General features: G+C 43.3%; 1 protein-coding gene across 1 annotated transcript in view; it reads right to left on the reverse strand. All coding sequences in view use genetic code 11, as the record gives it.

Moving 5' to 3' along the window:
• The window catches only part of EGR_05545 (Kyphoscoliosis peptidase), a gene marked incomplete at both ends in the record, with an annotated part of 27,947 nt that extends 11,331 nt beyond the window's left edge, over positions 1–16,616 (reverse strand). Inside the window, 11 exons of the mRNA XM_024494794.1 lie at positions 756–869; positions 901–970; positions 1,122–1,322; positions 2,219–2,383; positions 6,164–6,480; positions 7,510–7,692; positions 7,717–7,797; positions 10,524–10,914; positions 14,796–15,215; positions 16,085–16,322; positions 16,426–16,616. Of these exons, the coding sequence (XP_024350842.1) occupies positions 756–869; positions 901–970; positions 1,122–1,322; positions 2,219–2,383; positions 6,164–6,480; positions 7,510–7,692; positions 7,717–7,797; positions 10,524–10,914; positions 14,796–15,215; positions 16,085–16,322; positions 16,426–16,616 (2,371 nt within the window). The remainder of the gene's footprint in view (positions 1–755; positions 870–900; positions 971–1,121; positions 1,323–2,218; positions 2,384–6,163; positions 6,481–7,509; positions 7,693–7,716; positions 7,798–10,523; positions 10,915–14,795; positions 15,216–16,084; positions 16,323–16,425) is intronic.
• Positions 16,617–17,224: the final 608 nt, after the last annotated feature.

Raw genomic sequence — 17,224 nt, forward strand, 5'->3', positions numbered from 1 at the left:
GAACATGGAGTGAACAGTTGTTTCAGTTCGCCCCAGATAATTCTCTGGACCAAAATCAGGCAGCAGTTTCAGATCACCTTCCAGTCTACAACAGCCGTAATCAGCCGAGTAATTTATCTATAGTGTGGCTATGTACCCCACCAAATTTTATACCATCCTAATTCCTTAATTTTTGTAAATACCTTTTACTCAGAACAGACTCACAACCAGGCAGCTTCAGACAAGGTAAAGTACGCCTCGGAACACTGCGCTCTCAAAATGTCATGCCAATTATAAGAGAGATTGAACTCCAACCCTGCGGTTCATGCGACTCCAAGTGGTATTCAATTCGTGTGATTTACATCAAAGAAGTGAAGAAGTGGAGACTCAGGCACACCTAAGCACCCACGTTGGAGAGACTCATAAAGAGGCAGTTTAGGCAGGGCCTCTCCTTTGGCTTACTTTTTTGCATAAACCATTGATGGAACTTTATTTAGAAGGCAAAAGGTCAAGCGAAATTGGGTGATTTTGTGTGAATAAAGTGGTAATTGACACGTGGAGAACCTTTGGTGCTCAATTTGTGGCAATATAGATAAATTAAGAGTTTGTGCTCAAAAAAATACTGCTTCTAAACAAAATTTGGCTTCAAAATTACGCACTAGGAGGCAAAAAATACCACCTTCAACGCAAATCAGCCCTTAAGCACCTTCACATTATTAACTTTTAAACCGTCACAGCCCTTCTTTTATTTGAGGGCTAAGGTTTATTTGATCTACCTGTAAAAACAACTATGCGAGCCTTTTCATTCTGCAGTGAGTCAGCTTCCACATCGATGACACGCAACTCCACCCTTTTGTACTCTTGCAATAGATGTGACTTCAAAGTAAAGGCTAACGTAAGTAATAAAAAACATTGCGTTACCGGCAGCGAAGGGCGAGTATCGGTCCACTCGGTCCGAATTAGGAGACTCCCGTCCGTTGGTGGCGGAGGTCTGAAACAAAGGCAGTAAAAAAGACCACCCGATTAACCAAGTGATAATCGCCCTCTCTATAGCGCAGAGGCGTGCGGTGTAATCATTGCAGAGAGCGTGGAGCCGATTAGGCTAGGGCCATAGTTGATGGCTGTTGTGGTGAAAGTGTTACCTGAACTACACTACCAAGGGGCGAGCGCAGCGTGGGCGATTTCCCAACTAGCAGGGACATCATGTAGGGTTGACTGCGTTTCATCTGCTCGGTCACATTTACCCTCCGCCCCAAGATTCTTCCCACTGAATTATCATTTGCCTCATCATCACTCTTCTCTGTCCCCTTCCCAATCGCCATAAACACTTCATCCTCGTCGTCCTAATAAAGTTAAACTGAGAATTAGGCTCTCGTTTTATTGAAATAAAGTGCATGGAAGAAGATCATCAGTTAGTATGTACAAGTCGCCTCTCCATTCTTTGTTTAAGCCCAATTCTTATCGTGACTACCTATATGAAGGATTCCTTTGGTAATCAGACCAGCCCTTCCGTTTCGTTCGGGTAACAGAAATAAGTACAGAGAAGACTCAAAAAAGTGTCCAGATAACGTTAAAATAAAATAAAAAGCAATTATTCATGGCGAAATCTACTCAGAACTATAAAAACAAGCAGAGAAATGGAAAAGATTTGTTATTTCAGTATTCAGGTAGAGGGGAAGGCTCAAGGTCGCCACAGTTGTTTTCATGCAAACATTTAACCTTCTATCAAGTACTTTCCCGTCAATCATACAAGAGTGGGTAAAAATCGTAGTTTTTCTTACGTCAGCTCAATATGTGGCTCTCTAGCTCGCCTTATCCTAGTTCCTAAGACTACGGGCTGTGACGTTAGCGAGCACAACACAGCAACAATTATATGCGTCTAAAGTAAACCGTGCAATGCAAGTCTCATTTGAGGTTGAAGCTGAAGGCGATTTGAGGGGTAAGATGTTGAGGACCTCGACGTTTTTAAGGTGACAACTGGCTTTGAGCACATCATTGAATGTAGCATGGTGTATTCCTTTTATTATAATTCAAATGTGAATGGTGTCCTCCCTACCTGTTACCGTGGTTCACAAAATCTCTCTACGTGAAACTTACCGCCATATCCCTCCTCCGTTTACTGCTGCAGTTAGACCACAGATTTTTTTTCGCTTACTGTGAACACTCAAGCCTGCTCCTAACCTACTTAATACAATTAAGTAGCGTGGTCGTGTGGAGAGAAGTTAGGTGCCGAACGTACCCCCTTAATGCGAATCGCACCGATGCCCCTGTCTAGGCTCTCCGTATCCGACCAAGTCGAGGGCGCATAGCGGAATTCCACCTGATCTCTGTAACCAGAATTGCCATTGTACGCAGGGGGTGAAAACATTCTTAGCGTTCGGCTGTTCTCCCCGTTGTTGATGTGCTGCTGCGGTGGTAAAGGGAATACATACATGCTCCATCCCGTATTAAAACGCTTTTAAACGTAAAAGAGATGCGCTTAATATTTCATCCCTCAAGAAGTCGCTTCATACTACTGTATTAATTACTCATAGTGGTTTTAACACATTCCCCGGGCTTTTTTATCGTCATCATTAACCACCATGTTCTGAAGTCAGGTTTCCCATGTGACTCCGATGTTATAGCTCTATAGTAAGCAGGAAAGCAAGTACAGCCATTATAAAGTGTTCAAAGCATTCACTCCCTACACCGAGGACATTCCATGCATAATGTTCTTTCGAGTTGCCGATTGGGGTAGAATGCTTTTCGATCGTGGAATGAATGACAATTAAACGAGTCACCACCAAATGTAAGGCGTTTAACTTAAAATTCATGGAGGGAAGGACCAAATCTTACACCGAAACACAGATCTCATTAGCGAATTGCTAATTATTCACAAACACCCACTTTCGTTGCGATTCCATTTGCTACGGTTGACAATTCATTCTAATCCTGGTGGTTAAAGTTAGGAAATGCAAAACAATGTTGGGAGAATTTCAGGTACTATTCTAGCATTTAGCAGAAGGCAACATTTGTCGTCTCAGTCAGGTGATGTTCCACAGGCTTTCGCATCATAAAGTGCAAGGAGCCAAGATCGACAATGGAACTGCCTGAAAAAATACGCAGTAATTTGATCAAACCATCGACGCACCACCGTTCAACTTGGACTTTTAGCTCCAAGTAAACCGTGCAGAGCGCCGTTATTCGTTTCAACACATCGTGCAAAAAGCGACCTCACCAGTCAACACCACATGCCTTTCTTTAACATTACAGTAACATTTCTTGAGGTGCAACATTGGTGACAGTGGAAAGCGAACCCGATCCTAAGGAGCATCTGCTCTAATTTTCTCGGCTGAGTGATGCACCTTAGCCTGACGGATAAAGGGTGTATGCTTTGGATAGTAGAACTTACGCCAATCCCTAACAGAAGGGATGCAAATGACGTCTACCTTCGGCAATCACCCCAATCCTGTGGTCTGCAGCAATGCTATTAACATCTGAAGCGACACTAGCCGTGAACCATCTGGAAAATTCATTACGGAGCTGTTCACGGAACCTGTATGAAGATACTGATGAAGCGAATACGCGATGCCTCCGCCACTTCTCTACTGGGTGGAATGAACCCAGATAGGCATGAATGGGGGGCGCTGAAGTTTGAATAAGTCAAATCGCGCCACTTATTAAATGGCTACTGCGAGGCCACTTTTCATGCGACTAGCTGTGGGCATGTGTAATGGTCAGCGCATTCCCCTTCCTTCAATACAGTCCCCATTCAGGACGAAACTTCAGATTTAGTAGAGTTAATGCTGAGGTCAAGTGTCGCCTCAGTTGGATGGAAATTCAACGACGGCACGGTTGGCTTGTGGGCATTTTTCTTACAGCACAGATTACATTACGATAGCTGACACTGGAGGTGGACCAAAGGGAGCACCAAGGATGACGCTTAAAGGGGAAGAGGGGCTATGTAATGCTTTAACTGTTTGTTTAGCTCTGGGTTTAGGTAACGGGCCACCTAGGGACTCTGCCATTGTACCTCCTCCAGGCTGTGTGGCCTGCGCGGCTGGCCACTAGCCCCCAATCCCTTGTGTAGGTCGACTATATATATTCCACGCGAGTACCATGCCTTCTTTCATCTTCAGAGGAGTTTTGAGCCACTACACAAAAGCGTGCACAATTATTTATTCGAAAGAGCCTAATAACCGGAATCAAGTATCATTTATAATGTACGAAGCCTTCTGACTAACTAGATACTCTCCTCGCAGTTTTTTCCCCTTGAAATGCGTATCTTATGATTTATGTCTTAATGCGAATGTGTGTGTGGTACCAGGAACCTGCAACGAGTGAACACCAAAGTAGTGATAGCACCAAAAAAGGCGCCGGAACAAGTCTCTCTGCAGGTAGGGTGACGGCAAGTGTTCTCTAGAAAAGATGCGATGCTTTTAAGTGAATTTTCTGTTCAATAGCACCGCTATCACCAGTGCCTGTACTTGTCGCTCGCATCTGTCGATTGAAAAGTCGTTTGGCGCTGAGGGGGTTCCATTTTGGAGGGGTTACACGCGACCCTGAGCTGTTCAGTACAACAATTCGGCTGGAGGATAATACCCTACTCCTCGACAGTCCAGACCTCGCCCTGAGTGATTCCTACCTGTTTTGGGCTGCAAAAGGGTCCCTCAGAGGTCGGTGTCTTCGCACTGACGATCAAGTCAAGTAGAATGGCCTAGAATAATTCAACTGTATAGACAGGTCCTTACATCTTAGCTGTCTGAATACTAAACTACTTCGAAAAATGAACTCCTTTTTTACTCCTTGGAATTTACCGTTTCGCCTGCCAACTCAGGAGTACCAATTTGACTGGAATACCCTTCGTAGAAGGGCCACGTATGTCCAATGCAGCAATGAAAGTTATTCCGCTTTCTTGCTTGTGTTTTATCCACTTAAGTGAAGGTTTGTGCACGTTTGTGACGGTGAACAGTTCACGAAGCCGTAGCCAACAGCACTGCTAACTTGCCGGAACGCGCGAAGGTAAAGTCGAAAAGGTCGGATATTCTATGCTCAGGCGACTTGCCTCAAAAAAGAACACACGGTCAAGGAAGCACGTACAGGTTAGAATAATTCACCTTTGTGAATTATGCGCATGTATTTTCGAAGCTGACCACGGCATTAAGAGGTAGAGCAGCCGGATTTTGGTGTGCTGGAGTTCGTCTAAACAACGTGAGGATTTGTGCATGGGAAAAGCGACGATCGGTGGATGTGCCATTAAGAAGGGACTAGACTATACCGCAGCTTTGGAAAATACGTACAAACCATCGAAGGAAAGTCCCATTTTTGGTTGCAGATGCTGACACCTTTGACATGCCAAAGTTCTTTTGACATGTGATGCCTAAGCAGAGCAATCAGCCAATCAAGTGGGGAGGAAAAATGGGGAAGTAAGCGGCTATCGAGAATATTCTTCGACTCCTTACCATATGCGACCTTCATGCATTGCTGATAGACCCCCACCCCAGTGATTTGGGCGTTGCGAGTTTGGGCTGCAGGTACTAAGAGCACCCTATTTTAAGAAAGTGTCCAACAAGCCTCACTTGGAGATTCGCATTTAAATTTTATCAATTCGCATAAAATAGAGAAGAAAACACCGTTTCAGATGGGTTACACACACGATGGAATGAAACGAAGAGAAACACGAACAGGATTTTTCCTCCACCTTCCAATCTCCGGAAGCAGTATCTTAAGTCTTCGAAACTACAACTAGTGAGAACTCACGTTTACCTAGTTTCTAAAATGAACTGAAGCTAGAGATTCACCTTACAGCACTTTACGGTGGATTGAAAAGATAGTGAAGCGAGGAGAGACCAATTACGCATTCACGTTGGATACTACATATGCTAATGCCAACATTAAGTGGTGACTGTTCAGAAGTGGTGTATTCTGAGGTGAGACATCGAGGTGTGTCTAATTTTCTGGAAAACACCAGAGTTACCAGAGCAAAAGTTGGTAAACAGAAATACAAAACAAAACCAACTAACCAAATCCGTACTGGATGTTTGAGTGTGAAATGATGCAAAGCAAAGCCAAGTAGTTGAACTCAACTTTCTAACGTCTAGAGTAAGTAATTAACTGGAACTCGGCTTCTCAGAAGTCGGCTGAAGCCATTTAGTGATGACTAGATCAGGCTGTGATGCCAAGGAAGCCCAAGTTCCCAACTAACCTGAGTGGAGGCGATTTGGGGCTCAAGGTACGGCTGAGGCAGTTGTCCAATGGACGGCGCCTCAGCGCCATAACCGGGCATCTGACGCAGACGGATGAGTGACTCTCGCTGCAGCGAATGCCGGGGCATGGAACGCAAATTCACCTCAGCTGTGCTGACAACTCGGGTAGGAGACGCACTCGCTGACCCCACGGCCTCCGACGTTCCTTCCCCTGTCCAGTCAGGTGGTGCCTCGTAGTGTACGAGGTACTGACACACGTGGGTGTAGGCTCGACCATCTTCTGGCTCGTTGGCGTAGATGTCGAGGCCGTATTCGCCTATGAATAAGGCAGAGAAAAAGACTTGGTAATGACAATATTTCCTCGGAGAACAATTAGTCAGGCATGAATTGCAACCCTTACTGAGTATGCAGTGTGCACAACTCGAACTTTTTCCACATTTGAGAGCAAAAGGCAAGGGGTGTATGAAACACAAACCGTGTGAAGGCAGCGTCACTGGCCATGGGTGTCTCAGAAAACTGAGGTGTTGCACATACGTAACATTAGTAATGCATGTTCAACTTAAGAGTACTGCAATTTGTTTTCTAAGTCACCTTGACAATGAACACTTATTCTTACGTGAGGGCCTTTTTCTCCTTTCGATTTAACGTTTGTTTTGCTTTTTTTTGAGGAAATGCGAGGGAGGTTTCAGAAAAACTGTCTGTAGAGTGCAGTGAAACACATAGAGTATGTTACGTGCCTTCTTTTCATCGCAGCGGAGTCAAAATTATAACATCGAGGGCAATATTCTAAAGAGCCATTGGTTTTTGCTGATGGAACTGAGGCACGTGAGGGTCCATGACAGGTAGACGCGACGCCCACCTACTTAAATGGATCAGTAGCATATTACTCAAGGCAGGCTTGAAGTGGGGAAACGGAAAAGTAGATCAAAATATTAGCCGAGTTCTTTATTGAAAAAATCGGACGTATCACTCGACAATTATACCTCATTTTATCGACTATTCATAAATCACTGTTTCGGATGAGGTGGAAAATCCACGATGTGGACTTTTAATCCTAAAGTGGAATAAATTTCACCAAAGAAAATCAAACTATACTGGTCAAAATTGCCTCGGGTTTATGAATGGCTTCGTTCACGTAAGTGTTATTATTAAAGATTGGATCGGTCAAACAAAATTTTGATGAAGAAAGGCACCTTACACAACTATAAAGAGCGTTCACACAGTTTCCGCTGAGATACGTGACATCTTGAATAATAGCACGTGAAAGTACATTCCCACAGATGTTTCACCCTTTGATGGTTGGAAAAGGAACACTGAAGGCCAATGAGTAAAAAATGAACCTCACTGAACCATATTTCATGACCTTCAAGACGGGGAGTGGCCAACAATTTGACCATCTGATAAACAAGGCCCAACCGATGATAGCGATGCGCCTGATGCTTCACTCCTAACCGTACTTTGACCGCCTTCCTTTGCAAGTGAGGAGGAATATTACTCGCCAAACTAGCTTGTTTCGAAAAGTTTTTATCTGCGGTAAGTAAAATTAATATACTTTCATTCAAACCTATAACAATGGAGCTTAGGTGCGGGCTAAAGAAGGTGCCACCATCCAACCTGGAGTCGAGCGCCATTTCTGCATACGGAAGACAGTAAATGATCTGCGTAAAAAATCAGCAACACGATTTGCATTGGAAGGAGACCAAATCTAACCTGTTTATGTATTCGCACCAAACTTTTTTTTCGTATCTTCCGTAACGGAAAAAAAGGAAAAATTATTGACCTTTAAAATACTTGTCCCAGGGATAGTCAAGTCAAAGTGTTGGAACTACACTCCTCCGAGGCAGTCGTGCGACCTTCCAGCTCAGCTCGCATTTGCCCTCCCCCCCTGATGACCTGATAAGCCACCACCAGTTAGGAATTTGACCTCCACTCATTAGCCCAAAGCAGCCCTTAGCAAAGTATTGCAGCGCTTGTAGATAAAATGCATTTGTACTATTTACTTTTGACAGTGTGGACTAGAAAGGAAGAAAGTGGTGCATTCTAAGAAATATTTAGTCCCAGAGTTGTCACACCGAGATGATGGACTGATGAAAAATGTACTAACGGCTGGGGTTCAAGAAAATCGCCCAAAGTCGGAAAATTTTCCACATTATATTATTGCGATAGGCTTTATCATCAAACAAAGGAGCGCTTAAAGTGAACCGCAAGACACGAGGTTACTTCACCTCCATCATTCTGCTGCGGCACATAAGGTGCCTAGACATCGGATCGATGCCTCTTGAAGTCTCTTGTTCGTATTGTTGTGGTGCTCTAACCACATTCGCATCAGGTCTTGCAAAGCAAACCAGACTAGTGGATAGTACCTCTGCAATAATTCCCTCGAGACATTCTTATCCCAAGCAATGTCGTGGTATTTGCACCACGCAAACCTAAGCAATAAATACAATGGTTGGATTTAATGACAGGACCGCCTGAATTTAGTTGATACTAAGATTGCAGTGACGAATTTCCTTACCCTGAAGCCCAGTCGCCGTGATAAATAATATTCTCCCACAACTTGATGAAAAATCTCTGCCATTCAAAGCAGAAAGCTCTCGTGAGCTGGAAAGCGAGCCTCGGACAGTGCGTAACAAAGGAGAGGGCCAAGTGAAGGGCTTACTCAGTAGAAGGCCCATCGGTCAGTCAATCAGACAGGACGATGACGTCACCACATAAGGTGATGCTGCAATCGCTTGCCAATTCAGGCAGCCGAATGTCCGGTCTCTGGTCCACACACCAACCCACCCATCCAGAAACGCACGGAGTGATCGATAGTGACACCAGTTGACACGCCCACGTGCTGTTATACTCGTCCACGCACCCACACACATACACTCACGCTTAAAACTAAATGGGGCAAAGTGCCTGACAAATAAAAAACTGCTGTCAGGTCCGTAAGTTCCTGCAACAGTTGGTGAATAGATTACTGATTGCTGTCGCGTTTACCCTCGCGACTGCGTTTACGAGAGAAGAGGTGAGCCCGGAGTCGCCGCATATGCGGGAAGCACGCCACGCTGCCAGTGTGACAGGTATGATAATGATGCTGAGGTTGATGTAAGATCACATGGAGCAGTCTGGTAGGCTTACTCTTCGCAGACACACCAAAGTGGTGTACTGAGAGGAGAATCGAATAAAGTACACGGTAGATGTAATTCACGTTCGAGATGTCACATAGGAATAACTTCGCAAGCGGATAGAATTGATCTTATTTTACAATGTATGTGGCCCCGCTAAACAAACAAGTCATGGTGGATGGTTCAAATAATCCCTGGGCTAAAATAAGACATTTCCTTTTTGAAAGTGAAAGATTTAGCTGACACTACGGCGAGTGGGATGCTTGGGTGGAAGGGGATCAATGACGCCTTACCATTGTAGAGGTAAGCCGCAGCAATAGTGTTTTCATTTGTAATAAGTAGAAAGTATTGTAGATGCAACATTTAGATAAACAGGAGGGGATACCAAAACATGCCGCTTAAGTTAGTAATCTGCAATGCCTTCTGTAGGTCTGTTACAAAACTCCTCCCACACTTACGTTATCAGAGTGACATGTTGGTAGTAGTATTGGCAAACCCACATTCAGAGGTCAACAGCCCCGATTTCCGGTTCAGTTTTAAATCCTCTTCAATCTTCACATAAGGGAAACATCACCTATGAATAGTTGAATGGTGGGCGAAGAGTTCAACTTGAGGGACACTAATAGAACGGGGCTGAATTTGACCTCGAGTAAATGCCTTTGGCATTGCCAAAACCGCGGTAATTTACAATCGTGATCTGAGGACACGATGCATTCTACGTCACTTTGGATGAATGCTCCGAAAAGGGTTATTGATACATGAAATATGCTCACTGTGGGACATCTTCAAACTCTTAGTATTTCTGCTCAAATCAGTTCTCCCCAGATGCATGCGACCTAGCAGAGGACGTAATATTTAGAAATTCCACCTTCCCCCATTAATGAAATCAGGCCTAGTACTATCTTCGCGAGTCTCGAGGTTGATGATAATTCTACCGAAGACTTGCAATTGTCAAAGCAGAACAATGACAAACTCCCAAAATGACAGTGGAATGTGAATCAAGTTCAGGGATTAATAGTTAACCGTCCATAGTAAATTTGAAGACTGAAGCAAGAAGCTACTGTCTGCCCTCTTCCCTAAATCTACCAGACGGCACCGTTAAGCAGAGATTCGAGGATCTGCTATCAAATTCGCTGATTAACGCAAAACGTGGGACAAGGATGCTACCCATTAATCAACAGCTTCTGTCATTAGTACAAACACTAATTCTTGTCTCCAACCGACGGCAGGACACAAGCCAACGTACCAGGCTCAGGCAGATTGAGCTCGAAGATGGCCTCATTCTCGGTGAGGTGGATGCAATGGAACTGCCCCAGGCTCTCGTCGGGTAGGTGATTGCATTTGAGTTTAGAGAAGAGCTGAACTTCAGGTCGGAGTCGCGTACACCGCAGTTCCAGTCGTCCGGGCTCCACGTGCTCGCCGGAGGGCGTGAGTCGACCCGGGGGCAGACTGATCACCCCTGAAGGGTGCGCCAACTCCAGACCGTAGTGACGGGTGTGAAGCCATGAGGGACCCCAGTTCATGTCATCACAGGCGGGATAGGGCTCGCAACACGCCTCGCCCTCAGAAAAGACCAACTTGTACTCGCACGCGGCTCGAAAAGTGCCGTTTTTTGCCATCACTGGATTGCTTAAGTCCTACAAAAGGAGAAATCGTCGTGAGTCACCAAATTTGAAAAACAAATTGAAACCTCTTCCCTCCCACTGCACAAGGCTGCAATAATAAATGCAAGATTTGTTTTCAATAAAAAGAAATAACCATGCCAAAACGGGAATTGGGCGTAATGTAATTTGAAAAGGCTTTGAAAAGGCTTAGTCCAGCGAGACTTCCGTAAATCTGTTTTAAAAACATGGCATATGCAGGCCAGCTTTTGGAATGACTCAGTGATTACCCTGAACGGCCCCAAAATTTACCTCCCGTCAAGATGGCAAACTCGTACACCTGTAGCTAAAGGCCACTCCGCCGCATGAATAGCTGCGTGGTTTAACTGTCCTCCTGGTAGTTCATTGACTCTCCTGAGGTGTTGCCTCACACAAATCCGTGTCCAAAAATTTGAATGGAGTTTTGTCACTGCCATGGGCTTAGAATATAGGGGATCTGGGTGGAAATACACTTCCCTTGTGCTTGATTGATAACATGAAATGGAGGTTGTAAAGGTGATGCTAAAATGTCACTCGCTGTCCGTGCACAGAACGATTCCAATCTAGTGCCATTTGCTGTCCATCAAAAATGTGGGAAAAGATACCGCATAGCTACAAAACGAAGACAAACATGAAAAGTAGCTCAGCAGATTGATAGGGTCAAATGGTAAATAATTATGCCGCTTAGTTTAGGAAATGCAAACCACGCCATGATAGCCTTCAAACAACTTCTTCAAATGGCTCCGCCAATTACTGCCAGAGTCTCAGCCAGGGTACTGCATGGTTTCACCGTGACACCAATTGTCAGTAGGTTTTGTTTTATCAATTTACTCACTGCTGAAAACCAAAAAGTTCAATCACCCTTAAGCTGAAAACAGCCTCTAATCACCTCTTTTTTTCATGAGGGTGAGAAAAGATGTAGAGTGGAGGGAGCAAGAGCATGGCATGGATACATTACTTCACACGCCCGTCGCCGACACCAGTGACGAAATCATCATGCATTACTCACATGAAAATGGAAGTTCACGCCTAAATAAGGCCTTGGACTGCCAATTTCCCACCGAAAAACACCCGTGAATTATCTTAAGGCTTAACTTTAGCTGCCGCGTTCTGTAAAATACCTTCTTCAAAAAGAAGCTCCATTGAGTCTTCAACCTCCTTGAGGAGCATAGAAACAGAACCATGTATAATCATGGAGATCGGAGGGGAGGGAGAGAAACCACACCTAAAGGCACTGAATTACCCCAAAAGACACGCCCAGGAGTGTTAATAAACAGAGCAAGCACGAGAATGAGGAGATTCACAAAATTACGACGAAGGGGATCGCACCGTCGGATGGAGAACGGCATCGACACCGACAGAGGAGACGGAGTGCAGTTGGCGGGAGGGGGTAATTCAATTACCCCACGGGTGTTGCATGCGCCTCCATTGTGCATGCACGAGACGGCTGTACTCCTCAGGCACAATTTGAATGCGATGGATAGAGAGGGAAAGGACGCTTCATTCTACTATTTGAATGATAATTTGAAGGCACCTCTACCCCCCGCGTTGGTGCGTGTTTAAATAAGAGGGTTTAGTCTCCCCGAAAAAAGAGAATGTTGTGTGAAAAGAAGATTTTTTACTATAAGGTAATCCAATTCACCTTGTGATTTACCCAACTCTACGAATCTGGTGAAATTAATCATTCTGACGCAGAATTTGCATTTTATTAGTCAATATGACGAATAAAGAGAAATCTGTGGAGGAGGTGGTTGGATGGTTAGAAGTAGATGAGTAACCACCATCCTCGTTTTCGCGAGGTCGCGAAAGCTGCAAGGGTTACTCACTTGAGTGTTTCCGTTTCAATTGCAAAATATTTCTCCTTTTTTTACTATTATATTACGACAAAACTTATTTGAGCTAAATATAGGGGGAAAATAGAATAAGAAACTTCAACTTTGAGGTCATTATGATAAGACGACGGAAATTGATCTTCCAAGATGGCTAAAATCAAACGGATATGTGGACAGAAGTATTCATAATTTTCAGTTAAGAAGCGCATTTAATATTGTAAAAAAGAACAAACTTATTTCTAGCGCCAGTCTTTTGAATAACGAGCCCACAATCGCATACATTCCGGACACATATGTCAGGTCCCAGATGAGGGACCAAGTATTCCACAAGATCCGCATGACACTGCAAATTTCATCCCACCGAAATCGCAGAAAAATGTGATTTCAAAAGATGCGGAAGGTATTTTTGGTTGCTGGATTACTGCTGAAATATCCAAAGCTCATAAAAGATTCATTATTTCTACCTTCTACTGAGGAACAGATCGTGGTCAATTCAAGAGGTCAAAACTCGTGAGTTCCGAAGGGGCAAAGAATTGTGCAACCGGAAGCCACGGTGACGTCTTGTTGACTCCATTTCAAGGTGAGTTTGGGGACTCGTTGCGCTGCGAGCATAAGTCAAGCCGGAGAGCATATCGTGGTGGAGTTGAGAATGCTGTGGGCCTGGGGAATGTGAGACGAACCTGAGCACAGGCTCTGAGATAGTGAGAATCACAAATTAACAGCAAATCAGTTTGAGTAGAGCAATTGGCAGGGTTTTTAACACAACGAAACAAAAAGAGGAATTAAATTTTCATAAAATATGTGGAGAAGTTTAGTGCCAAATGGAGGAAGATATGCTTGGGCACATGTTGCTACACAGTTGAAAATAGAACGAAGTTATGGAACTTAGACAACGTTAGGCGTGAAGATGGTGAACACCACGGGGCTAGTCAAAGTATTTAGTCCTGGAAGAATGAAAGGTAGATTTCAATGAGGAGTTGGAACAGTAGGATTTACGGCTTTAAGTTGGGTAAACCAGAACGACACAGTAAAGAGGAATGATAGGAACCAGGAATTAAAATTTGGAACTCAGTTACATTTCAAACCGAGCGCAGAGACGCTTCGTGTTAAAAGGGTAGGGCCAGCCTGGTCACAAGTTGGTGGTTAGCAGATAAAAGAAACGCAAGACATACGTTATGGAAAAGCAGGTGTCAGGTACTAATTGCATTTCAAGTTGAGTAGAGGACTTTGCTTGACGCAAACACCACAAGCTAAGCCCAGGTCGGACAAGAGTTTGGTGAAATCACTGAACAAGTCTGAGCTACAACATGGTGACTTTAAATTGAGTGAAGTAGTGTAAAGAAAGGAGAGAGAATAAGGGGGAAGTTTAATCAAGCAGGGTCAGGAGTCATACATCGTAAGCTAATTGCATATCAAATCGGGTAAGTGAACTCAGTGAGTCGACAAACCAGACGTAGTTGGAAAATACGGATTTGGAAAGCTTGAAAAAGTTGAACTAAGTTTGGATATAAGCTTATGAGGCAAGCACAGATGAGGTTTGAGAACATGGATATTTGGAGAATAAACGCAATGTCAAATTCACTTTAAGCTTGTGAGAAGAATACCGTCTACAAAAAGGGTGAGGTAAATTTGGTCATCGAGCATCAATAAGTCTAAGTGATGTGAGACGGACATGGACTTAGCCTGGGAGACAGCAGGCACCACAAACCAACGGCATTAAACTTGAAATCCAAAACAGGATGCTAAACCCTGAGATGAAAATGAGATTGGAAAGTCAGAAAACAGTCGCTAAGATTTACTAACGATTTTACTGAAGCAGAAAGATGCTGCGTACCAAAAGGCCAAAACAAATTTGTGCAGGAGTAAGCAGAGTTCGTCAGAATTACATAACATTGCTAATAAGGTAAGTACAAAGCATAATTAAACCAGTCAAAAAGTAAGTTGCTGGATAGCACCAAGTGATCCCATTTCCATTTGAATAGAGATAGGCTATGTGAACCCAGCCACATTTTGAGACAAGCTAGACTAAGGAAATACGAGACACACCTGAGCATATATTGTTAAAAAGTATGCTCCCCTCGAGGGTAGTCGAATAAAGAAGTTGAGGGCATCTTGGATAGCCTCCTGCAGCACAAAGTCCTTCAGCAGCAGCTTCTCCCTTCCAGACGTATAAAAGACATCAGTCAAGTCAGCTGCACGGACGGGCACGAGGTCGGGTTGGGAAGCACGAGCGCTGCCAATAAGGTGCTGCAACTTGTAAGTGAAGGCACCCGGCCGCCAGAATCCTAGACTCACGCGGATGCATCCATCAACAACTTGAATCACACCGTGGTGTTCCTCGCGAAAATCCATGGCACACTTGAAGAACTGAGACTTGGTCAATGGAAGGCTCTCGAATTGGGCCAAGGTGAGTTGCTTGGAGAGTAGCTGCCAGCGGCAGTCCTCGGGAAAGTGGCTGTAAACAGCCTATTGGGGATTTAAACAGTTTACTAAACACCAATCCCTCGTACATCAACCGACTGATCCTGGTTTATCAATGTTGAAGATAACACCCAATTTCAAAATTAGCTCGTTCCAAAACCATTTGATAATGACGGTTTTTTACCTCCTGCTAGAAGTACAAAGAAGCAAATCGCAAATCACGATAATCCTATTCTTCCATATTCAGGAAGTTGATCAACGAGAAATTCAAGAGAACAATAACTTTTTAAATTAGAAAATTGCCGTTACTTAAATCCCGTAAATTGTCCATGAATAAAAAATTACCTAAATTGTCGCCTCGTAATTTTACACTCATCGTGCTAAAAGGGCAGTCAGGGAGAGCGCAGAGTTATAAAGAAATGTTAAACGATATCCTGAGTATTTTACGTCCGTGATGACATTTTACATCCGGTAAGCCTAAGAAATAAATATTTTTGAAATTTTAGAATTCAAGTAGAATGCAATGACGCAAACCAAATGACAATAGAAATATGTGAGACTTTGAACCCGATAAGATTAGTGCAATTGAAGCACTCGATTGTTATCTTAAACTTGGTCTCAAGGTAATTAAGCTTATTTTAAAAATACCACAGCAAAAAAAAACATTATAAAACCACATACTTCAAAGCAAATGCAGATGAAGTACTGAAGGAATATACATTACTTCCAAACAATCAAAGATTTTCGATTTTTACATAAAACAGGTTCATAAGGTAGAAAAAAACGTAGTCTTATTTGTACGGTATAATAATCTATTAAAGAAATTGAATAGGGACAATTTCACTTGCATGTCTTCAAAAGTTATTACTCAAAATGTCTTTATGGTGCAAGCAAAGCAGAAAAATGGAGCAAACCTGCTGTGGCTCCATAAGGAAGTAAAAGTCGTCATATTCGTAGACAACGTTATCCTGCATATTTACTCCTGAGCTAAGGTAACGCGTCGCCCAATGGGCATCAACAAGTTGCCACGAGTTCTTCAGATAAACAGCATTCCAGGAATGATTTGCTGGGAGACCTTGAAAGCGGTCACCTGGAAAGTAATCCACTCCTTTGGCGTAGCCACTGATAGAAACGCAATGAAGTCCAGCATATCTAAATGGATAAAACACAATTGAAACCATGAAAATAAGACAGGGAAGCTAGATTCCTAGCTAATAAAATCCAGAGCACATTTAGCATGGCGAAAAAAACTTACGTGCACATTATTTCGTATATTCTCGCAAAACTTGTTTTATTATCCTTAAATGATAAAAGCACCTCTTCTGGGGAATTGGGAGGAACATTTTCAAACATAATTTTCTGCATATTTTTTGATGCAATCCATCGAAAAATCACTCTTGCTCGCTCAATATCAGACATTTTGTGGCGAAACACAAGATTCCACATCAGGTGGGTAAACGAGGCGAAATCTTGCTTTGATATCTATGGGAACTATGAGGAATATTACCATTGGCAAACCTGGATAGCATGATTGTCTATTTTTTCAAAGACATCAACACGGTCGTACACCTGGTGTTTTAGGTACTCAGGAGGTCGAGGCAAGGGATGTTTTTCAAACTCCGGATCCAGTTCCAGCCGAAACTCAGGAGGACAACTCATCGGTAAGCCGTGATCACAAATCCGCCAAAACTGCCTCTATTTTCACCTTTAAAAATCAGATGAAAAAATAAAACAAAGATGTGAAACAGAAATAAATGCATCCACATGCAAAACAATTGAATATGAATTTAAAATATTTTTTTAATATTTTGCGCCTTTAAGAATTTGCTATAAACTCACGTCACATATAAAATTTCCTGTCATTAGCTGATCCGCTTATATTCACCATTAGCCAAAAATTTTGGGTAAATATGCCAAAACAGCAAATGTCAAGGGTGCAAATATGTCTTTTTTGTGCCCATCTCAACAGTTTAGGCGATTTCGGTCTACTCTAAGCAGACAAATCCGTGTCAGCATTTTTGAGGATAGTTACGGCAAAATTATTGGCTATCGAG

This window comes from Echinococcus granulosus, assembly GCF_000524195.1.
Source record: "Echinococcus granulosus chromosome Unknown EG_S00041, whole genome shotgun sequence".
Classification (NCBI taxonomy): Eukaryota; Metazoa; Platyhelminthes; class Cestoda; order Cyclophyllidea; family Taeniidae; genus Echinococcus; species Echinococcus granulosus.